General features: G+C 43.7%; 2 protein-coding genes and 1 long non-coding RNA gene across 4 annotated transcripts in view; 2 read left to right on the forward strand and 1 right to left on the reverse strand.

Moving 5' to 3' along the window:
- Positions 1 to 780: 780 nt before the first annotated feature.
- On the reverse strand, positions 781 to 7032 carry ALG11 (ALG11 alpha-1,2-mannosyltransferase). Its single transcript, XM_075086174.1, has 4 exons — positions 6956 to 7032; positions 4815 to 5048; positions 3138 to 4069; positions 781 to 1175 (listed from the first exon to the last, which is right to left on the reverse strand). Exons 1-4 carry the CDS (start codon positions 6991 to 6993, stop codon positions 904 to 906), a joined length of 1476 nt encoding a protein of 491 aa, XP_074942275.1. The 5' UTR covers positions 6994 to 7032; the 3' UTR covers positions 781 to 903.
- Positions 6588 to 20118, forward strand: LOC142053977 (uncharacterized). Of its 2 annotated transcripts, none has more exons than XR_012659408.1 (3): positions 6588 to 6691; positions 14275 to 14505; positions 19068 to 20118. It is a non-coding gene; the product is annotated as an uncharacterized LOC142053977 (long non-coding RNA). The 2 variants fall into 2 exon arrangements; XR_012659406.1 differs by lacking the exon at positions 6588 to 6691 and adding an exon at positions 7189 to 7563.
- A 2895-nt stretch (positions 20119 to 23013) lies between these two features.
- Positions 23014 to 24022, forward strand: part of ATP7B (ATPase copper transporting beta) — a 35216-nt gene continuing 34207 nt past the window's right edge. The window contains exon 1 of the mRNA XM_075086157.1: positions 23014 to 23122. Within this exon, the coding sequence (XP_074942258.1) occupies positions 23084 to 23122 (39 nt within the window). The 5' untranslated portion in view covers positions 23014 to 23083. The remainder of the gene's footprint in view (positions 23123 to 24022) is intronic.

Genomic DNA, 24022 nt, shown 5'->3' on the forward strand with positions numbered 1-24022 from the left:
GGTTTCAGTAGCTTTTTGCACTTCTCGTTTGCTAAAATACAAAATATTGCTTTGATAACTCAAAAAAGCTATATGTTTTTTCATTTTTGATACAAATGCAGATGTCCAATATTTGAACATTTTGTTCACTGTATTCTCAGTTTTAGAATAAGCAGTTGTTTAGGGCTTTAATGTTCATTTTTGCATAGCATTTAATTATGCCCTCTAATCTAGACCCTGCTATTCACTAGGAACAGAAAACCTTTCAATAAAATAGTTGGAAAAATACCATTAAGCTGTCATACTGTGAAAAGGCATGAGGAAATAGCAAAAATAGGTATAATAATTGCATGTGTCTATGATCCGTATTAAAAAAGCAAGCTAGCAAACCCACCATGTGATTAACCCAAAGGAATCACTGTAAGTAATGAAATCTCCAGAACCACAATTAGAACCCCACATAATAGAATTTTGCCACACATGGGGGACAGCAAATTGAAAATGTGCTACAGATCCTAGAAAAAAAATCTTCAGGGTACAAAAGCTATCGAACAGAAGTGTTGACTTTAAAACATGTGACTGTTGGGGTGAAGAATCATGAAATGGGTGAAGAGTGAAAGTACGGTATTCAATAAATACAAGAATTTCCAGGTGTAGTTCTGTTACCAAGGAAATATGATGGTTCTGTGATTCCAGAGGGTTTTGCAGTGCACCATACTGTCATGGAGTCGAGACAAAATTTTCAGGAGCATTTCCTTCCCAGTTACAAGATTTCTATTACATAAAGCAGATACCCTGACAGAAAGACAAAAAATCTCTTTATTGAAGGGAACCAAGGGCTCATAGAATACATATATTTACAGGTGACACACAGTCAAATATAAAAAGTTAATTTTATGCATATACATTTTTATTAATATACATTTATTTGAATAATGGCTCCACAGATAACAGGAATGTCTCTTCAAAATGCTGGTCAGAAAACCTATGCACAGACCGACGAGCATTTTCTCTGATCTCTAACCTTGTTTCAGGGGACAAAGAAAGGATATAAGCCATTGTCTCAGCATAATTGTCCTCGTTTTCTGCTAGGAAGCCCGTACGATGTCCTTCATAGGGTACCACAATATCTAATTTGGGGCCTCCAGAATTGTGAGCCAGGATAACTGTGCCAGCTGCCATACATTCAACTACTCCTGTGAAAGACAGAAAACATGCTGATATGAATGTGCACATCACGTACTTTGGCTTTCTGTAAGGCACTGGAAAGTTAAAACCACAGTAAAATTCACCCAGAATTATAAGTTACTACAGACTGCCGTTCTAGATCAGTTTGAAAAACACAAGAGTAAACGGTCTCATTAAAAAATAAAAAAAATTAAGTTTTTCAGTCCTAAGGACTGAAATGATAGTTTCTCTTAAACACATAAAGTGGGAATTAGAGATCAGATGTAACTGGTTAATTGTGATTCTTGTAACAAACACATTGGATTTACCTAAGAGATTATATCACCAGTATATACAGTGGGAAAAAAAAGCTACATATTGAAACGAATGTAAAGATAAACATGAAAAGTAGCTCTGTGGCAGAACACTGCAACACTGGCTTTATGGTACAGTGGCAGCTGCAAAAAAATAATTAAAAATTAAAGCTGAACGTTAACTCTATTAATTTTCTCATTCACACTGAAGATTTTTAACATTTAGAAAGATACTCTGAGAGAAAAGCTGGCTACGCACATTTCAATCTGATATTCAAAGGTTCAGTATTTTGCAGATTACCAAATCTTTACAGCTTTTGACAATTCAGCAAAAGTAGTAAAAATTGTTATCGCTACATCTGTATTTTTGACAGAAGAAACTTTAATGAAATGGGGATCTGATCTGGGGAAGTAAGCTTTCCTCAGCCAAGATCAGTGGGATAGGAACAGCACAGAATGTACGCATCAACTTCAACTCCCCTCCACTGTGCCAGAACAGACCTCAGGAATCACTTTAATTGCTGATTTTTCTCAGTTCTAATTTGATTTTTAAAAAATTCCCTTAGCTCAAAAATTGCCAACTATAAATAATGTTCCAAGGTTTTGGAACATGTTTTTACAGGTAGAAAGCCATTGGAGATGAAATCATGCTGCAATTCAAAAATCACAGTGTGATTGCATCACTTTTTAAAAATTTTTAATTTACTTAATTAAACTGTTTTATAGGGGAAAAATAGGAGAAACCATTACTTCTATTTTGGGGCAGTTGCTTCTGGGAAACACTTTAAATTTTTTTACACCAAGTCCTTGTAGACTATGTAGACATAGTCAAGTAGGCTATGAACTACTCCTCCCAATACTTAACTAACTAGTGAAGTCTGATGACATTAACTACAAGTTTAGTCACATTATAGCCAAGTACGACATCCATCCGCTTGGCTGCTGACTTGCTGTGTTGTGGATTTATGGCAGATGGGCAGTCTTAGACTCCCTTTCAAAGTCAGGCCTCAACTAATCCCAATACCTTAACTCTGTATGACAGCACACACTGGTCCCAGCTCCACTCTCACATTCTGCTCCATGCCTGTGGCAACTGATCCAAGAACTTAATTGCCTTAGCACAGGTGCCCAGTGCAATGAGATGACCAAGGGGACCTGGTGGCATCCACGTGGGGCTTACAGATAAGACATAGGATCTGCAGGAGACTTGCACCTGTGAAACAGCAGCTCCCCCAGCAGTCAGTGGAGCCAACTTAAACAGAAGTACCTGGTGCCTTCTAAGGCTCAGTTGGGTACAGAAAGCATCTGTGTAAGGCTGGCAAACCTAACACAGGACCTTGGAGTGATCCATGACCTTGTAGAGCAACAGCTGGAGGTCAGGCAGAACATCACAGGCAGCATAGATGGGACTAGCTGCCTGTTCGGGTGACTAGAGGACACCTGTGATTCATGGTCTATGATATCTACAGCGCTTCAGCTTGCACCACATTTGCACCTAGTCATCTGAAGTGGTCCTGTAGGCTCCACCTCAACTAGATCACCTCCAAGAACAGGAGTCAGACACCTGCTTGGCAGGCATGGACACCTATGCTGAGGAGCCTTAATCATAAACCGAAGCCCTCCCCAACTGTGTCCCCAGCTGGGACAAATAGCTGAACGCTGAGGAAAGATACTGACCGATCCCGAAGTGCTCATTCCACATCGTATGCAGGCCGATGGTGGCCTCGGCCAGGTGCCTCTTTAGCTCCTCAAAGGGAATGTTTATTCTGAACGTCACATTGTTACTAACTCCCAGCTCTTCACAAAGATGTTTAAGGTTATTTACACGCTCTTCATCTTGCTGGTTACGACAGCCTCCAATTAAGATTAGTCTCAGCGATGGCTGCTGCCCCAGCCTCTTTGCCTTCAGCAATTTAGCAAAGGCTCTGATTTGCAAAGGATGATCTTTTTCAGGCCTGAACTGGCTGATGGAAACAATGGAATGTTCGGTGGTGCTCTCTTCCTCTTCCAGTGGAATATCCAGGAAGGTCTGAACATCACACGGTGGGTACACAACACTAGTGCGATCCCCAGCTCTCCAGAGGGAAAGGATGTGATTTAGTGTCCAAGAAGAATTTACCATAATCACATCGCTGCAGGAACCAACAATTCCGTACATGAAAGCAAAGAAGTAGTAGTAGACAAGTTTAAATTTGCTGAAAAGACGATTGTTTGTAATGAAGGCTGCATTGTTAAACCTGGTATCCTGATTCCTAACGACAGAGAGCATATCGGTGCTGATAGTGGGATAATGGACATAGCATCCAACACGACAACCTCCTAAATATTTAAAAAGGGGAAGTGTAAAGGCATAACCCATTGAGTCAATATAAATATCAGGAACACACTTTAGGAGAGCTTCCCAGGCAAGAAACACTGATCCTAAACTCTGTCCCAGCAAAGTGAAGTGAGGGTAAAGGGAAGCTTTCACAAGGTAGCGTTTTTCTAGAAATACAAACTTCACAGGATGAGTTAATTTAATGTTGAATCTTCTGAAAGCGCCTTCTACTATTTCTTCTCCAGTGGCATCTCTATCACCAGTGTAAACAACACATGTTACATTTCTGTACCTGCAAGAGCAAAGAAAAAGAATTTAATGCATTCTTCTCTTCAAATTTTGTACCATGAAACTGAAATACCCATTCCAGACTACTCAAAAAGTATGTGAGAACCAATGTCTCGCCTAGCTCCGAAACGATTTTTACTAAAGTATACTTTTCCTTATACTTCCACATTTTTTTCTGATCTGCAGAAAAACATGTGGCTGAGGTCTTGGGGAATACTCTTGTTGAGTAAAACATAAAAGGAGGTCAGTGTTATTCTACAGACTTAAGAACGCCTTGCTCCACATTAGGAGATGTCTGTCTTGTTCTTCACGAGTAAAATGCAGAAGACTCTGCAAACCAGTGGATGTGCCAGTGTTAAATCCACTTTAGATATTAACTTTTTTTGCCTCCTGCACCAAGAGGCAAAGTATCAAGATTATCAGTTATCTACTGATGAGTTATTCCCATACGAAGTTCCATACCAGTACTGGAAAACTGATTTTTTTGTGATGATAATGAGGGAGGAAGGGTTGTCCCAGGGAGAGGAAGAAGAAGTGAGAGATTGCCACAGCAGGACGGATCAAAATCTGGGTAAAGGGGTGGTGTGGAGTGTTGCAACCATGTGAAACTTAGAAGCAAAAAAAAAAAAAAAAGTAGGACCAGTAGATTAATGATACCTACTTAAGTAATTAAAACACTAAAATGTGCATAAATAATACCACCAGTAGCTGAGAATGAAATACAATATTTGATAAACATATATGCTTACTTTTTCTGGAGCGTTCTTATGGCACACCACAAGACTCTCTCCCCTCCACCACCTGCATTGCAATATGGGTGAAAAAATGCAACCAGCAATGGCCGCTTCCCATCTTGTCCTGCAGAGGTCAACTGCTTTTTCCTTTGCTGTATCCAGAGCCGTATTCCCCACAGTAGTACCACCAAGCAGACACACAAAATTCCACTCAGAAATAATGCAGGGATTAACAGTGAGCGCAGCAATCTGAAAAAAGCCAGAAATTTTAAAATGTAAAATCGCTTTAAGAAAATACTATGAATGAAATTGAGAAAGACAGGCTTACAGGTAGAGCTGCAGGGCATTCAACAATTTCTTGAGTTCTACTCCCAGAAATCATCAATATCTGTGTTTCATTTCAACAGTTATTGGGGGGGGGGGGGGAAATCACTATTCTATGATTATTTAGCTAAGGATATTTTTCCTACTGTTACCTCTCAACCATTTATTATTGTTTATTCATGCCATATATCTATATTTGTCTTCATCTGCTATGTACACTATACAGGCTGCAAGCCCTTAGCAATTTGGCAATACACAACTAGCAAAGCGATTTCTAAATAGATTTGTAAGAGTTTTCTTCAGTCCGAGCTCCTGTTTGGCCTGTCTCAGCGTGAACTGCTTTGGCGCAGAGCTACTTGCGCCAGCCCACAGTGCACAGCCCAGAGCCTGCATTTTCTATTCCCCAGAGATTTCATAGGATCACAGAATGTCCTGAGCTGGAAGGGACCCTTCAAAGATCAAGTCCAAGTCCTGTCCCTGCACAGGACACCACCAAATTCACACCATGTCTCTGAGGGCATTGTCCAAGTGCTTCTTGAATAGTGTCAGGCTTGGCACTGATATTTCAAAGAAAATTGAATTTTTTGAATTTTCCACTTAGCCGTAACAATGAACTATGTGAGCTTGGCAAAACAGAATTTGACGGCCAGAGACAGGAACTGAGAGATAGGGGAGCACTTGTTTTATGACTATAATCTTGAGGAAAACTGATCAAAGCAAACATCCCACCTCAGAAGATGCTGAGAACAAGGTGATAAAGTACACTGCCAAGGAGAACAACTAATTGGGATGTTGGTAAGAACTAAAACAAAGTACCCTTTTGGTGAACTATCCCCACTATAATACTAAAAATCATGTCCATAGGCCAGGAACTGCCCCCCCTCTAATAAGCCCCTTACTCTCTGAGTATGTGTGGTAAATCAAAAGTGAGCTGTACCTCTAAGTTGAAGTGAAAAAGAGATTAACCAATTATTAACGGAGGAATGTGAATATTAGCTGTGACTGACACACTTAACTGTATAATTGCCTTGTAGTTTCTCGGTGCAGTGTGCTAGCTTTGTGGGTTACCACCTTGCACCAATCTTTGCGCAAAAATGAGTTAAATAAATACCTCCGCTCTGTGTGGAGTTTGGCATTTTGCACACCGTGCAAACAAACACACTTTTCAAGATAACAGCACCATGACTGCCTCCCTGGGGAGCCCGTTCCAGTGCTCCACCACCCTCAGGGTGAAGAACCTTTTCCTAATATCCAACCTAACCCTCCCCTGGCACACCTTCCTGCCATTCCCTCGGGTCCTAGATATGAAAAGCCATGTCAGCTGCCCTGCCTCCTCAGGTCTCTGAAGCACTCTCTGACAGGGGCATTCCCTTTGCTCACCACCACCACCACCTCCCTGCACAGCTCTCCGAGCTCGGTTTCTCACAGGAGCCCCTCCCTGGCCTACAGAGCTTCAGAGCCGCCAGAGCCCGGGTTCTGACGCTGCACTGCGCCTTCCGACAGACAACATTTACTCGGCATTAAGAGGGTCGCCCACGGCGAGCCAGGCGTCACGAGTGACACGTCAGGTAAGAAAACACTTCCACTTTCGGGTAGAAAAAGAGGAAAAAAGCACATTATCCCATCCGAAGCCGGCAGCAGAACGAGGCGGAGGTGGGGGGGCTCGCCCAGCTCGCCGGCCTCCTCTCCTCAGGGGGGGACGGGTGGGGGTGCGTGAGGCCCGGGGAGGCTCGCGGGGGAACGCGGCCGCGGCCTAGCAGGGTGCGATGGAGGCGCGGAGTCTCCTTCTCCCCCATCCCCGCCGCCGGGACCCGCCGCGCGGCCCGCAGTACCTGATCAGCCCGCACAGGTACAACCCCCCCGCCACCATCTTGGACAACACCGCAGCGCCCTGCCGGCGGAAGGGGTGGATCCTCCTCGGGCGGGGGTGGGATCAGCTCCGCATTTGCTCCCTCTCATTGGTTCTCGTGGGAGATAGACGGAGGGGAGGGGAAATGGGAGCGGGGCTAGAGGAGGCTGGCCCTGCCGAGGGGGCGGGAGCGGTGGGTGGGGCGAGGCCGTGCCTGAGGCGGAGGGCGGTGGGGCGGGCCCTCGAGCTACCGGTTGTCACCCGCTCCTGTTCCTCCTCCTCCTTCTCTCTCCTCCTTCTCTCTCCTCCTTCTCTCTCCTCCTTTTTCTCCTCGTCCTCCTCCGCGGCGCCGGATGTCCTCAGGGGGCAGCGGCTCACGCCCGTCCCTCCGGGCTAAGGGCACCGCGGCCCCTGCCGTGGGTTAGTTATACAGTGCGGTGTGTGAGGAGGCAGAGGCCTTCCTGGGACAGGGAGTTACTTCTGCATCCGCCACATGCAAATTTTGTCTCTGTAAGTACTGGCCCTTCTCTTTGGCCAGAAGAGGGTGGTATTCGATGTCCTGTCTTCCAGCCCTGCCTTAATCTCCTGCTAGTAAGTGAATACCTCTTTATAGAGATGTACCTTACCAGCCTGCTCCCTGCCAATGTGTGTGTCATGGTTCAGCCCCAGTTGGCAACTGAACACCGTGCAGCTGCTTGCCACCGTTGGTGCCTGATCATCTTTTCAGGACATTACTGGCAATAAGTTTGCATAAGAGAATGGTGCGCTTCGTACAAGCTTCCACCACATGGGTTGTGTGCACTCAGCTTCATCTGGATCTTTGGATGATTGTTGATTGTCCAGGTCACTATAAATCACCTCAAGCACGGCTAGTTCCCTCAGGTACTGGTTACCTTTTTCCATGGTGGTCCATTCTCCTCGGCGATACATAGCATCATCCTTGAGGGGATACCTTTCCTTCACACCTGACAGAAGTTGCCTCCAGAGGCATAGGGCTTGTGTCCTTTTTCCAATCGCTTTGTCAATGCCCCCTTCCCTAGAAAGGGATCCCAGTTGTTTGGCTTCCTTCCCCTCTAATTCCAGTGTACTGGCCCCATTATCCCAGCATTGGAGCAGCCAGGTGACAATGTGCTCACCTAGACAATGTCCGAAATCTTTTCGCATATCTCACAGCTCACTCAAGGATAGAGATCATGTGGTTTCTATTTCTTGTACGAGTTCTTCCTCTTCCTCCTCTCCTCATGACAGCCCCGCTCTTCCATCATCTCTTTCTAACCGTGTTGATTTTTTCTTCCAGGATATCTTCTTGTGTATAGGGGGGAGTGATACTGCATGGGTTCATCCTCTGGTTCAGCTGCAGTGCATGTCATTGGGGTTGGAGCAGCCACAGTGCCTGTCACAGGGGTCTGATTGACCACAGGGCCTGTTGTGGGGGCTGGAATGGCCATGGTACCTATCACCGGGGCCAGAATGTCTGTGGTGCCTGATGCTGGAGTTGCAGTGGCTGCAGTATGTATCACCAGGGTTGGAGTGGTCGTGGTATGAGTCGCCGGAGTTGGAGTGGCCTCAATGCCTGTTGTTTTCCTTTTCTTTGTCTTCTTAGGTTCAGAGGCCTTCTCTTCCCCTTGGGAGCCCTGAATACTGTTGAACAGGGCTCGGTAGGCATGGGCCAGGCTCCAGCATGTTGCAGTGATCTGTGTCTCTCTGGAGTTGCCGGGGTGACAACATACTTTCTCCAAATACTCTACTAGCCTTTCGTGATTCTGCATTTGTTCAGGGGTGAAGTTCCAGAACACTGGAGGTGCCCACCATGCTAGGTATTTGCCCATACTATCCCATATGCCCTGCCACTCATAGCTATTGAGCCTTGGGGCAGATCTCTGGATGATATTCTTAAATTGCTTATTAACCTTAGACAACATTGAAACAATCTGCCAAAGAAATACCAATAGATGTATCTTGACTACCCAAGGATGTTCAAGGTACTGAAAAGTTGTTGTAGTGAGGGAGGAGGCACTATAGAAGATGGCAGCTAAGGTGCCATTCTGTATTTCCTCCATAAAAAAAACTCAAAGGAGGAGGTATAATTGCTAATTGTTTCCATGAGGTGGTACCCGAAGTACAGTAACAGCTTCAATATAAACTTCAAATACCAAATAAAACTCAAGGCCAGTGTTTTAAAAACAACTCTCCCAGGCTAATCACTGCAGAGCACACCAGACCTCAAAAACCAACACCAATCTTTAACAGACACAGCAAATACAAGAGCATGGTGCAGATCGGATAAATTAATATTGAGAACAGAGTCTATGCTGTGACCAGCAACATTATTATCGAGGTGTTATTATCTCAACACCTCAAGCACCACGTTGGGCGCCAAAAAGGACTGTTGTGGTCAGCAACTAAACACCACACAGCCACTCACTCACTCCCCGCACCCCTGTGGGATGGGGGAGAGAATCGGAAGAGCAAAAGCAAGAAAACTTGTGGGTTAAGAACAGTTTAATGATTAAAATAAAATAGTAATGATAATAACAATTATTATTATGAGAATAATAACTATAATAAAATGGAAAAGAGGGAAAAGGAAAAAACCAGAAGTGGTACAACCACTCACTATCCACTGCCTGATGCTGCCAGTCCCTGAGCCACAATTGCTGCCTCCCTCCCCCAGCCAGTTCCTTCCCGGTAACATACTGGGCATGACGTTACATGATATGGAATATCCCTTTGCCCAGTTTGAATCCGCTCTCTTAGCTGTGCCCCCTCCCCTCCCAGCTTCTTGTGCACCTGGCAGAGCATGGGAAGCTAACAAAGTCCTTGACTAGTACAAGCACTACCCAGCAACAACTAAAACATTGGTGTATTATCAACATTATTTTCATACTAAGTCCAAAGCACAGCACTAGGCCAGCTGCAGTGAAGAAAATTAACTCTATTCCAGCTAAAACCATGATAGTGTACAAGTTAACTTTGTGAGGCTGAGGACAGGACATCCAAAACACCTTGTGCCTGGTGCATCTAAAGGATCTAAAAGGATCCCCAGGAAGACGCTCACCAGGCACAATTTCCACTGGAGGATGTCCAGGCTGTCTCTGGCTAGTATACTTTGTCTCCCGTTTTGTCTTGATTGGGTAGTATATGCACAGATGAGAGGATTAGTGTAGAGATAAGACTGAACGCTGCTGTTTTTTAAAATGCTACTAATGATGCGTCAGTAAACAGCAAGGCTTTGTATTTCTAAAATGGCTTCCCTTGGAACAATGTGGAAAACTAACTCATCCTGCTCTCCTGGGTGCTGGGAAGTGCTGAGTGAAACTGCCAGACTGTACGTGAGGAGAGGCTTAGGCAGAACAGGCCAAAACGTTTCTGATCTGCTGTCACATCGCTAGGTGTTTTTTTTCCTGACCACATTCTCAATATAGAAATAATAAAATGGTTTACGTGGCAAATTTGATCCAGATAACACAGTCTCCAGTCTCTTGCAGAGTTAAGGTTGTCCGAAATTTGGAGGCATTTCAAGCCCTGTTTCTTTGAACAGGACCTTTCCAGAACCTGTGATCTTTCAGCCTCTTTGAGGTCAGTGTGACCTCTTTCATGTCACAGCCACCTGTGCATTCTGAGACCTTGAAGTTGTTACAGATGTTTATGAACATCATCCTGTATAGTCTTTGTCAGAAGAGTGCTCATTGGGAAATGCTGAATCGTTAGTTTATTTGGCCATTGTTATAGCCTGAATGTCCTGGTTTCGGCTGGGATAGAGTTCATTTTCTTCCTAGTAGCTGGTATAGTGCTATGTTTTGAATTTAGGATGAGAATAATGTTGGTAACACACTGATGTTTTAGTTGTTGCTAAGCAGTGCTTACACTAGTCAAGGACTTTTTCAACTTCCCATGCTCTGCTGGATGCACAAGAAGCTGGCAGGGGGCACAGCCTAGACAGCTGACCCAAACTGGCCAAAGGGATAATCTGTACCGTATGATGTCATGCTCAGTATATAAACTGTGGGAGTTGGCCGGGGGAGCAGCAATTGCTGCTCGGGGACTGGCTGGGAATCAGTCAGCGGGTGGTGAGCAGTTGTATCACTTGTTTTTCCTGGGTTTTGTCTCTCTCTCTCTCCCCCCCCTACTTTGTTTTCATTACTATTATTATTATTGTTATTGTTGTTATTTAATTATTAAACTGCTCTTATCTCAGCCCATGAGTTTTCTTACTTTTGCCCTTCTGATTCTCTCCCCCACTCCACTGCAGGGGTGAGAGGGTGAGCGAGTGGCCGTGTGGTGCTTGGTTCCTGACAACACTCTTTTGGCAACCAGTGTGGGGCACGAAGGATTGAGATAACGGCAGTTCTGACCAGAGTGTGTTAAAACAAATTTGTGATAAGCATTCATTATATTAGTTTAATTGTCGCTAGTCACAATACTGATTTATTTGCTCTCAGAGCTGTTGTGCTTGCTCCCAGAGTTGTGTTATGTAACACCTTACTTGCTGTATATACTGTTTATCTGTATTTATATGCTGTTTATCACCTCTGGGAGTAGGATTAAAGTTATCTTAGTTACTTAGCTGTACTGTGTAACACTGGCTTATGGTATGATAAAATTATTGGTCATGAGATTGTACTCAGCACTGCCATCATCCCCATATTTCAGGAGCCATCTCATGGAAACTATTAATAATTACACATTTTACCTCTTCTCCTCAGAGAACCAATCTATGTGGGAGGCAGGGGGGACACTTTCGCCTCCTTCACCTTCCCTTTCTCCTTCAGGATAGTTAGAACAGCTCTTGAGAATTTTTAATATCCTTGGGATGTTCAAACCAGCATGGTCCTATTGCTATGTCTCCTGGATGTGGTTCAGGCCTTGTTTAGGGTTAAACAACTATTTAAGAATACAATCCAGAGATCTACCCCTGCGACGAGTACTGTGGCCACTCCAACCCCTGTGACAGGCACTGCGGCCACTCCAGCTCCAGTGACAGGCCCTGTGGCTACTCAAACCCTGGTGACAGGCACTGCGGCCACTCTAACCCCTGCAACAGCTGAACCAGGGAGCCAGTCTGTGAGGGTATCAGTCACCCCTATACACAACAAGACATCCTGGAAGCAAGAGTCAGATAATTTAGAAAGAGATGATAGGAGAGGAGGGCCATCACAAGAAGACGGGGAGGAAGAGGAAGAACTTGTAAACAAGACAGAAACCACACGATCCCTATCCTTGAGTGAGCTGTGAGATATGCGAAAAGATTTCGGACATTGTCTAGGCGAGCACATTGTCACCTGGCTGCTCCAATGCTGGGATAATGGGGCCAGTACACTGGAATTAGAGGGGAAGGAAGCCAAACAACTGGGATCCCTTTCTAGGGAAGGGGGCATTGACAAAGTGATTGGAAAAGCGGCACAAACCCTCAGCCTCTGGGGGCGACTTCTCTCCAGCATGAAAGAAAGGTATCCCTTCAAGGAGGATGTTATACATCACCCAGGCAAATGGACCACCACTGAGAGAGAGATCTAGTACCTGAGGGAATTAGCTTTGCTTGAGGTGATTTATGGTGACCTGAGCAATGGGCAGTTATCCAAAGATCCAGATGAAGTCTGGTGCACATGACCCATGTGGCAGGAGTTGGTATGGGGTGCACCAGTGTCTTATGACAACTTTTGGCAGTACTAACCTGGAAAAATGAAAAGGCACCAATGGTGGATACGGTGACTAGCCAGCTCCAGGAATACAAAGAAAGTATCTCTTCTTCCCTTGTCTCAGCTGTGGAGAAACTGTCCCAGGAAGCCCAGCAACTCAAAAAGGATAGGTCCTACTCTCCATCTGTACAGGCCAGTATCTCAGCTATTAGGAGTCAGCATTCTTCTGCTCAAGAGAGAGGATATAGTGGGTACACACCACAGGCCACCCTGTGGTTTTACCTGCGTGATCACAGAGAGGACATAAGAAAGTGGGGTGGAAAATCTACCTCAACCTTAGAGACACGGGTACATGAGTTGCAGGGAAAAACAATCACAAAAGGGGATTCTTCCAGGAAAATTGCTGCTCCAGTTTCCCATGAGCAGTTCCCCAGAGTAGAAGGGCTGATTTTACTTGTGATCCTAACAAAGGGTCTTTTGGTTTGCTTTTACAAGAACTGAGTAGCAAATACTATGACTGGGATTAGAGGGGCCCTGCCTCCATACAGGTGAAGGAAAGGGACAACGGGGTTTACTGGACTGTGTGGATCCGATGGCCTGGCACATCAGACCCACAGGAGTAAAAGGCTCTAGTGGACACTGGTACACAATGCACCCTAACGCCGTCAAGCTCTACAGGGGCAGAACCCATCAGCATTGCTGGAGTGACAGGGGGATCCCAAGAGCTAACTGTATTGGAGGCCAAAGTGAGCCTAACCGGGAATGAGTGACAAATGCACCCCATTGTGACTGGGCCAGAGGCTCCATACATCCTTGACATAGACTGCCTCAGGAGAGGGTATTTCAAGGACTCAAAAGGGTACAGGTGGGCTTTTGATGTAGCTGCTTTGGAGATGGAGGAAATTAAACAGCTGTCCACCTTGCCTGGCCTCTGAAAGGACACTTCTGTTGTGGGGTTGCTGAGGGACAAAGAACAACGGGTGCCAATCGCCACCACAACAGTGCACCGGCGGCAATATCACACCAACCAAGATTCCCTGATTCCCATCCATGAGCTCATTCGTCAACTGGAGAGCCAAGGGGTGATCAGCACGACTCGCTCACCCTTTCACAATCCTCTAGTATTGTTATTATATTTTAATTATCAAACTGTTCTTATCTCAACGCATGAGTTCTCTTACTTTTGACCTTCCGATTCTCTCCCCCATCCCACGGCGGGGTGGGAGGTTGAGTGAGTGGCTGTGTGGTGCTTGGTCGCCAACTGGTGCCAAACTGTGGTACTGAAGCAGAGAGACAAAGCCTCTACTGTAGTGGGAGTGAGAAGAGTTCAGCTTAAGTAATGGTTACATGGTTCTGACCTGCCTGGATTGAGTTTTCCACTTACAAGGACTCACCATGTGGGAATGGAACTGGAAATGTATCAGGCCCTCAGAGTTAGAGTTTTATTGGCTATTTTACTGGTGTTTTTATTTAAATACCTTCCCTGTCCTAAATACCACTGACTGTAAGTTTTACTAGGGCATCTCTGCCTTTATGTAAGCAGGTAAATCGGGAGGTCCAGTAAGCATGACCTAACGTTTCTTTTCTGAACCAACAACTCTCATAAGTAGGGTGCCACAGACATTGGTTTCTCTCCCTTAATCTTTTTCCTCTTCCCTGACAGAGCAGTTGCCTAAGAAGCATGTGGGATGTTTGCAGAAGACGCCTTTGCTGGATTCACACCTCTCAACTCAAAACACCTCTCTTGTAATGTCAATATTTGAAGATAATAGTCTGGGTTCAGAGAAGAGGCACAGTTCTTCTAGGGAACAAGAAGTCTGGTCTATTTTATATGATGAAATTTGTGTGTCTCCTCACTGACTTGGAAAGGAGCTTATGGCCACTCCCTTGGAAGGTATGAATCTTAAATTGAGTGTCTTTATGAAGCTGAAGGATCACAGGTTAGCCATGGCTTAATTAAGATGAGACTTAGGTAATGCTAAAGAGTTCCAGGACGCAAGAAGAATAATTAATGAGGGTGACACCTACATACCTGGCTTTTGAGTTGCCTGGGTCATAAATGGCAGATGCAGTATTTTGGGTTTAGATTCAGTTTTCTGTTTGGTAAATCATATAGCAAAAGTACTTGGAAAAGCCTTTGGCTTCATGCCGCTAGAAGAGTACAACTTGTTCTTTCAGGTCAAGGCTCATTGCAAAGTTGGTTGTATTGAAATCTGGATTTAACCCATGAAGCTTCCAGCACAAGTCCTACACTTTCTTCAGGGTATCAGTTCTAGGTGTCAGAAGTATGTTTTAGCTTGAGCTCAGCAAAATACCTTGCTTTTCCTGAAACCACCTGATCAATTTCTTGAAAATTCCTTCAATCTCTTATTAACGAATGTGTATGTCTGTGCATTTGGCAGCTGGAAGAAAGACTCATTTGCACAGTGACAATGGAAACAGCTACCTCGTGGCAGCATACTGTATTTGCAGTGCGTGAACTTTCCGGCAGGGTGAGCTGCAGACTTGATTCAACTAGCTGTACAGCCAGACGTGCTCTGCGTGCACAGCATAGCCAGCGTGAGAGTTCCCTGAAATACTGAAATTTTTGCATGAATGCAGATTGACTGTCCAGCATTAGTGTTACACAGCATATACAGTCACATAATCTTCCTGGTGACAGCAAACTTGGGGAGTTGTTTTGGGAGGAACAATTCATAGATAGTGTTCTTGTCTTGCTTTTGCTCCACGTTAAACAATGGATAGACCTGAGGAATTGTTTTGGTAGGAGCGGCCCTCTCTGATTTATATTCCTTTTTTTTTAAGCTTCACGGCCCTTTCCTTACCATGTGCACTTCTTTGTTGAATGGTGTAAGCCAAGAAACATGATGTTCTTGCAGGCTGCATCTGACCTATAAGTTGTAGCTCAGGCACATTGTAATAAAGCATCTGCATAAACAAATAGATGTGGATAACTTCCAGATTCTTACCAACACTAAACGAGGGAAAAGTTCTTCACAAGATAACCAGACTAGATAGAAAAGGATGTGAAGAAAAGCTGCAGTGCATCTGCTTGTACTCTGCCTGGTTTAGATGTGTCTTTTTGTTTTTAATTTAAAAATCTGCATGAGTTGCTACAGACATAAACTGTCACAGAAGTTCAAATGGTAATTCTGAAAACTCTGCCAGTCCTGGCACAAATTCCTCAGACCTGGCTTCGCAGTCAGAAGATATTTCGTTTGATGGCCCCTATATGTTTTGTAGTCACTTTAGACTGTCTTTCTTTTCATAGAAGGATATTTTTATTTTGGAAGCAGTGTTCGCTTGCTTGTTGTAGGGAGAAATCTGCGTAATGGTGGGAATATCAGATAGTTTTCTCAGTTCTAATAATTTATAGTTCACAGAATCACAGAATTGTTGAGGTTGGCAGGGACCTCTGGAGGTCATCCTATCCTACCCCCTGCCCAAGCTGGGTCATTTAAAGCCAGTTGCCCAGGACTATGTCCAGATAAGTTTTGAATAACTCCAAAAAGGGAGACTCTGCAACCTCCTTGGGCAACCTGTGCCCATGCTTGGTCACCCTCACAGTGAAAAAGTGTTTCCTGATGTTCAGAGGGAACCTCCTGTGTTTCAGTTTGTTCCCATTGCCTTGTGCCTGTCACTGGGCGCCACTGTCCCTGTGTCCTTTTTGCACCCTCCCTTCAGGTATTTATATACATTAATGAGATCCTTCCTGAGCCTTCTCTAGGCTGAACAGTCCCAGCTCTCTCAGCCTTTCCTCGTAGGAGAGATGCTACAGTACCTTGATCACCTTTGTTGTTTTATTTTTTCTTAGTCCCTCTAGTGGTAATTAAAAACCAGACGTATTAGTACTTTCAAAGTTCTTTTGTTAACTTTTCTTTAATCACAGTGTATTCAGCTTCTGATGTGAACAATATGAAAACTGCGTTGCTGACAGCCTTACAGTCTGCAAGGGATACCTTTAATGTGCAAACGTCCCACACAGACTAACTGAGTTGCCACCACTTAATAACTTCTCCACCTTAATGTATATGTAGCAGACAATGTTGTATGTATGCATTTAGGGTATTGGCAATAACCTCAACAAGAGCAGCGCTGAGCTCTCTGTGGTGTTACCACTCCAGCAGTGACAGCACTATTAAAAACCTTGTCTGTAGAAATTCCATGTGGCTGACACGCCAACAAAATTAAACTAGTCTTTTCATGAAGTCGACTTTGTTTTCACCTTCCCAAAGATGTACCAAGTTTTTAATCTTTTTTTGCTCTGTAAACATTTTTGTCCTGTTTTGGTTCCTTTCCTTATTAAGGTCCTTACTCTGAAGAAAAATCCATACCAGCAGGCCTTCTGAAGTGAGTGGTATTCAGAACAAATAGCAGAATCCACTCACAGTCTGTTCTCTGCAAGCCTGCAAGGCATTTGAGACAGCTTTAAAGTCAATTTTTGTAACTGTCATTCTTATGGAGTACTCCACATACGAGTAACTTGATAAGATAAAACCACTGGCAAGTAATAACACAAAGAAACTGGATTAATATTGTGTAAGGATATTCATATGACAGTCATGTGGTCTTTTATGCTTTTTTTGTACAGTTGGTTACTTTCTTTCAGTATTGTGTAGCACAGAGTCTCATTCTGGACTGATGCCTTAGCTACCAAAATGCCTGGGACTGTTTTTAGCAGAAGGAATCTTAGATCATTCATACACCCAGTAAGTTTTTCCTTTTTGCACATGTCATGTGATAGGCCGTTAAATGGTACAGGACATTTGTTCTTCATTGCATAATAATGGGAGGCAGAAATAAAGTTGCACCAGTTGTGTGCTAAATATTTGCAAAGCAAAAAACAAGTATTGGAAATAAATTGTGACACTGATATATCTAGGGCAAAACACTATGGGATTGTTTTTACTAATCCATTGTAATATTAAGGTTCCTAAATATAAGCAATTCTAGTAAAACAAAAAAAAAAACCTGTCATCTTTACTTTTGAGCTAGATTTTCTAGGGTGTGAGTGCTCACACCATGTATCTGTGAGCAAAAGCTGCCCTTTGTTTTGGCAGAAGCAATGAAGAATTAAGCATCTTGGATCTGTAGAACATTTTTGCAAGAGCTCCTATAAACCATGTTTATTTGTATCACCAGGAAATTTAAGCAGGTTGAACCCATAGCTTTTAATTAATAGAAAATTATTTTTACACAAATTGTCCCAGTTGGGCAAGAACTACATAGGAAAACAGATCAGTTCCGCTGCTGGAGTTTAATCCTGTAGATTGTGCCAGTGTTTTAACCTCCCATGGACTCTTCTGTCAGTTCTCCTAAGCAGTCACCAGCAGGAAAATTCACATAATCACAGAGGGGTAGGGGTTGGAAGGGACCTCTGGAAATCTTCTTGTCCAACCCCCCTGCTTGAGCAAGTACCCCTAGAGCAGGGTGCGCAGGACTGCATCCAGGTGGGTTTTGAATATTTCCAGAGCAGGAGACTCCACAGCCTCCCTGGGCAGCCTGTTCCACTGCTCTGGCACCCTCACAGTAAAGATGTTTTTCCTCATATTGAGGTGGAACTTCCTGTGTTCCAATTTGTGCCCATCGCCCCTTGCCCTGTCATTGGGCACCACTGAAAAGAGTCTGGTCCCATCGTCCTGACACCCACCCTTCAGATATTTATAAGCATTGGTAGATTCCCCCCTCAGTCTTCTCCAGGCTGAACAAACCCAGGTCTCTCAGCCTTTCCTCAAAAGATAGATGCTCCACTCCCCTGATCATCTTGGTAGCTCTCTGCTGGACTCTCCAGTAGCTCTCTGTCTTTCTTGAACTGGGGGGCCTGAAACTGGACACAGTACTCCAAATGTGGTCTCACCAGGGCAGAGTAGAGTGGGAGGATAAGGTCTCTCGATCTGCTGGCCACACTCCTTTTAATGCAGCCCAGAATATTGTCGCCTACTTGGCCACAAGGGCACATTGCTGACTCTGGGTCAGCTTTCTGTCCACCAGCACTCCCAGGGCCTTTTCAGCAGAGCTTCTTTCCAGTAGTTCAGCCCCCAACCCATACTGGTGCATGGGGTTGTTCCTCCCCAGGTGCAGGACCTTGTACTTCCTTTTGTTGAATTTCATGAGGTTCCCCTCAGCCCAGCTCTCCAGCCTGTCCAGGTCTCGTTGGATGGCAGCACAGCCTTCTGGCGTATCAACCGCTCCTCCCAGTTTTGTATCAACAGTGAAGTTGCTGAGGGTCTGCCATTTTTAGGGTAGGTGAAGGAAATGTGTTCAAGCAACTCAGAGCACAGGCAGAAATGAGATAGCAAATGATGTAGCCCTACTGATTAACGTCACTGAACTTGCAAAATAACGTGCCAGCTTTTTCAGCTGGGTGTCTGGGATTCTTGAGGGGCTGGTGACTATTTTTGAGTGTCTGTGATAGCAGACCCAAACCCTTCTTGCTTTTCTTTCTCCCTTATGCAGATACTAATGTCTCTGTGGCAATCTGCACCTAACCAGGACGTGAATGGGATCATGAAGGACCACATCTTCCACAGTTGAACCTTAACATCTGTTTAAATCAACTATGAAACTGCTCAGGAAGCTGCAAAACTTCACAGTGTGAAATTTTTACTGTTAGGCACCTCCATCATCAAACTTTAAAGGGTTCACATACTGAAAAACACCCTGCACTAACTTGTTCAAGGTGCATTTGTGCACATGTGTTTGTGCGTGCTTCTCTTTGCCTGTTTCAGGAAGCAAGGGAGAGTGCTATTTGGATGAAAATCCAAGTTGTTTCACATGAAGCCAGGATGAGGCAGGATTTGCATTCTGTGCTCACATCTGGCTCGTTGGCACTGATCAAGAAGGAGAAAGGAGCCAGAAACTGCCTGCGGAGCAGGACAGAAGGGAGTTACAGTTATTGGAGGAGACCGTTTGGCTAGTCCAGACATAAGAGATGCGGACACTGTGCCTTGTCACCTCCTGTGACTTATTTCTATTCTGGGGATGAAGAAAGCTTGAAAGGTCGGTGATTTTCCCATGGGGTAGATCCAATCAAAGATTCTCTTCTGGGGGATGAACTAGGGCTGCTTAAAAGTAGTTCCCTGCCGCACTACCTTTTCTTTCAACAACCAGAGGTATCAGGAGGGAATGATAAATGAACTGAGCCTGAATTTCCATGGATTAACATCTCTGCTTCCCAGGAATTGAGGGCAGTTAATAAATCTCAGAAGGTTGCTCAGCAACTCTCAGGATGGTTGCCTTCTTTTATACTGAGCTGCAGAATGCATCGGTTTTGACTAAACATGTCCTTGGAAGAAGCATTCTTTGTCTGGAGAACAGACCGAGTTGAACTCTGGAAATGACAGGATTGCCGAGAGCTGGAAAAAACCTCCATTTCACTGTCAGAAAGCTTTTTTGTATTTTCCTTTTCTCCCAACTGCAGGCTCCCAGGAACTCTTTCTTTAGGAGTCAAATGTCTCCTGTTTCCTCTCTGTGCTTGTGCAATAAACAAACACTATTTTTACAGTGAGTTGGAGTCGTGATGAGCCAGTATGCATGCCACAGAAAACAACCTGAGAAAACCCGTCTGCATTTGAAAGCAGGATTTTAGCAGCATACTTCAATCCAGGTGTTAAATATTTCAGATAAAAATACCTGTAAACATAAAGAAGTTTACTCTGTATTGCCATTTCCCTTAGATGTTTTTCAAAGTGTTTGTTTGTATGGAAGAGATTGTGTAAAATTAGTAGCAGAGTTTCCTGTGTTGATACTTTCATCCCTGTCTGTTGCTTTAGTTCTGATGTTTCCACCTAAATTCTTCCCCACTACTTGTTGTAGGCTGCCAGTGTTATTATCAGGTATTCCAACAGAAAAAGATAACAGCAAATATGTATTAATCTTTATTTTTTATTTCTCTGCTTAGTTTCTATAAGCCTCTGCAGTGAATCAGTATGGCTGTATCCAGGCAAGCTCCATGCATTTTCACGGTCACTTGGAAGTATGTTTTGTCCACTGGTAGAAACTGGCACCTCCCTGCTTATGGCTCTTGCCTGAGAGTTGACTGTAGGTTCATGTGAGACATTAGACCTGCACAGGGTGGTGCTATAATAGGTTCTAGCCCTGAAGAGCAAAAAATTAACAGGATTTTTATAGAAAAATGAGTTAGCTAAACAGCAGCTCACAAACATTACAGTTTGGATCTCTGACAAATGGGAACAGCAAAGCCTCTACCCCGTGTACCTATAGTGTCCTCATCAGAGGTTTCCCTCCCTGCTTCTTGCCTGCTGTGGCAGAGGGAGTCAGCCAGAGAGCTGGCAGATCTTCATCCATCTCCAAATTGGGAAGAATGGCAGTGCCGTAGCTAGGGAGGCCCCTGCCCTGCCCCTTCTGTCCCTTCAGTCCCACTGAGAGTACAGTGATGCTGAGTTTGGTGGCATGTGAGCAGTGCCCTGGTTTGTTTGCTCATGGGAGGGCAGTAGCCTCATTTTGGCAGCATGTGGCAGAGTCCAAAAGGGCAAGGAGCGGAGGACAGATGAGAAGGGCCTTTGTGCCAGCCTGGCCGGGCTGTGTCTGAGCCCCTGTGGCCACAGGGTCACTTAAGAGATTACCCTCTCTGCAAGGGTGAGATCACAGAGTGAGCCCTAACACCCTCGTGCCTTCTTCTACCCAGTAACTGCAACCAGTCCACAGGGAGAGCAGGGAAAAAAGAAGTAAAAGAACCAAATGGGCATGATGCAGAAAGTGAAAACCCTTCTTCCCAGGCAGAATTCTGCCTGGAACACCAAGAAAGCAGATAGGACTTTGCTCAGTACTCTGTTGGAGGAGCCCAGGTTCTGCAATAAGGAGTGCTGCTTTCAAGCTTTCTTAGGGAATTGCTGGAAACTTCTCTCTTTCTGTATAGAGGTGGTTTCTTCCAGGATAAGATATCCAGAAACAACTGTTAAGAGAAACTTAGCAGTTTTAACTTAAAATTTTGGGCTTGCTTTTACATATCTAGCCTGTCCTAACAAAGGCCCTATGTTTGTATTTTAGACGTGGCATCTGTAATGCAAACACAAGATGCTGTTTAGTCTTTTTTTCATGACATGAAATAAATGAAATGGGATGAAATAACCTTTTATGCAGAGGCTGAGCAGTTTGACTTGGGATTAAACACTGGCCACAGAACCAGAAATACGGGTTTAAATCAGAGTTGTATTTCTTTTCTTCCTTTTCTGGTAATTTTTCTTTTTTCTGCATGCTTTACAAATATTATGTGCTTTGTGTTATTTAAGTAGCATCAGCTGTCTCATCAAAGTGAAATCTCTGTTTCTGGCTGTCAAACATGACTGCAAGAATGCTTTGAAACAAGTTCTGGCAAGGAACTAATAGTTAATCTAAATGGTATGGACACTACAGCTGGGGACAGTTTAGAGGATATCTATTATGTATGGGGGTCACTTAAGACATAAACTTACACTCCTGATCTGTATAGGGGAAAATTTAACTGCAGATTTGGCAGGGCATCTTAGGGTCTGCTACTAGTTTGCCTGCTACAGGGTAAACAGCTGCTTGCTTTGGGAAAAAAAAAATCAGTCTTCACATTTACTTAAATCATGATTCAGAGACTCTACCACTTATTTATTCAAAGCAAGTGTAAAAGATATTTTTAAAACCCCACAACAAATACTGAGAAATTTATTAAATGAAACTGGAATTAAGACTTGAGTCTTATTTCTAAATGTGGATAGCAAATGTAGGTGACAAAAGCTGTGATCTTTGGTAATGACTGATATAGTTCACAAGTAATAGCTTTTTTTGTCTTCTCAAATTAGCCTTTAAAAATAGTTACTTTTGTAATATTACTCATTCTCAAGTTATATTTGTAATATTGCACTTAAGATGGATAAAATGTAGGTCCTTTTTCTCTGTATGGAATTCAAAAAACCTTTTGCATAAACTTCACAAGCCAAACCCAGCTCTGAGCAAAAGCAAATCACAGACAATGTCAGAAAATTAAGCTGGAAACACAGAAGTGAAAATACTGGTTTTGTTGTGGCACCGCCCAATGAGTTCTGTCAGCCTTTTTCACCTGTGCGGTGGATGAATGTTACTGGAAATCTGGACCTGAATTAATTAATGCAGATTGCAATTGTTCTTTGCACTTAAGCCCTGACCCAAAAGGTGTGCCTTTTCCTGTGGTAATATGATCAGCCTGGTAGTTTCCAGGCACTTGAAAACAAATTTCTGCAATATAAATAGACAGATAACAGAAATTATCATAATGAAATCAACACTGCTAGAAGCAGACAAAGTACCAAGTCCACAGAATTTGCAATTATATTAGAAGCCATGGAATGAAAAAAATTAGTACACGTTTTGGAGTCCTGTTACAAAAGAGATACTCCGATGAGTTTTGCTGGTTCAGAGCAAACAAACCTTTTCTAAATATTTAGAGAAGATTGAGCCTGCTTCCTGAAAAACTGAAGCCAAAGTCTGCGCTGATTTGATTTGAAATGAGGCCATCAACGCTTAAGCAATTTTATTCGTGGCAGGTAGGCATTCATTTCCTTGTATTTCAGAGTTATGTACGGTTTCCTTTTTTCTTAGAGTGTAAGAAATAATATTAATTATGATCATGCTGCTTCATCTGTTGACAGATATATGTATACCATTCATGTTATAGAAACGTTTGCGTATCTGATGGCTGTCAGTTTTCTTAGGACTGTAGCCAAAGAGTTATCTTTCTGATTTCATGGCCTAAAACTAGGAGGAAATATAGGTAAAGAGGGAGTTTTGTTGCCTTTTCAATGCTAAAATATATGGCTTTTTTTTTGGATTTCTGTAATAAGTATGTCAGTTAGTTTGGAGAAGCCAAGGACGTAGTTATGTACCATGAATCTGACCATGCTTCCAGTGAACTTTCAGCTGCAACTGATTGACTTCATGGGGGAAATGTGGGGCTTATGTTGCTTAGTAGGACTCAAAATTTTCTGCTGAGAAAGTGCAGGGGTTTGCTTGAAGAAACTCCAAAACTACTTTTTTGGCTTAAAGAGGACACTAACAAAGGAGAAGTAGTTGTTTCACACAAGGGCTGGGTGTTTCACAGGTTCCCACCCCAAGCAATGTTTTTATATACTTGCTGATAACTGTGAGTTACCAGCACTGTTGTTTGCAATGTTACTAGGAGCTTTGTAATACTTTGCTTTTCCCCCCCCCTTTTTTTTTTTAAAGCTCCAGTTCCTGCAGTTGCATTATATGTGTGAAAAACAAAGTCAGTCTAACCCTGTTAAGATGGAGAAGAAATTAAAAAAATTTAGCTGACTGCATCCTGAAGACAAATTAAAAACTCAAAATACTGTAAAATGTGAAATTGCTTGGGTTTTAGCCTCATATAATTGTTTGTATGCCTCAGGATGGACTGTATTTCAGTGGTTTAAAGTGATATCAGAGGA

Source organism: Phalacrocorax aristotelis, chromosome 1, assembly GCF_949628215.1.
Source record: "Phalacrocorax aristotelis chromosome 1, bGulAri2.1, whole genome shotgun sequence".
NCBI lineage: Eukaryota > Metazoa > Chordata > Aves > Suliformes > Phalacrocoracidae > Phalacrocorax > Phalacrocorax aristotelis.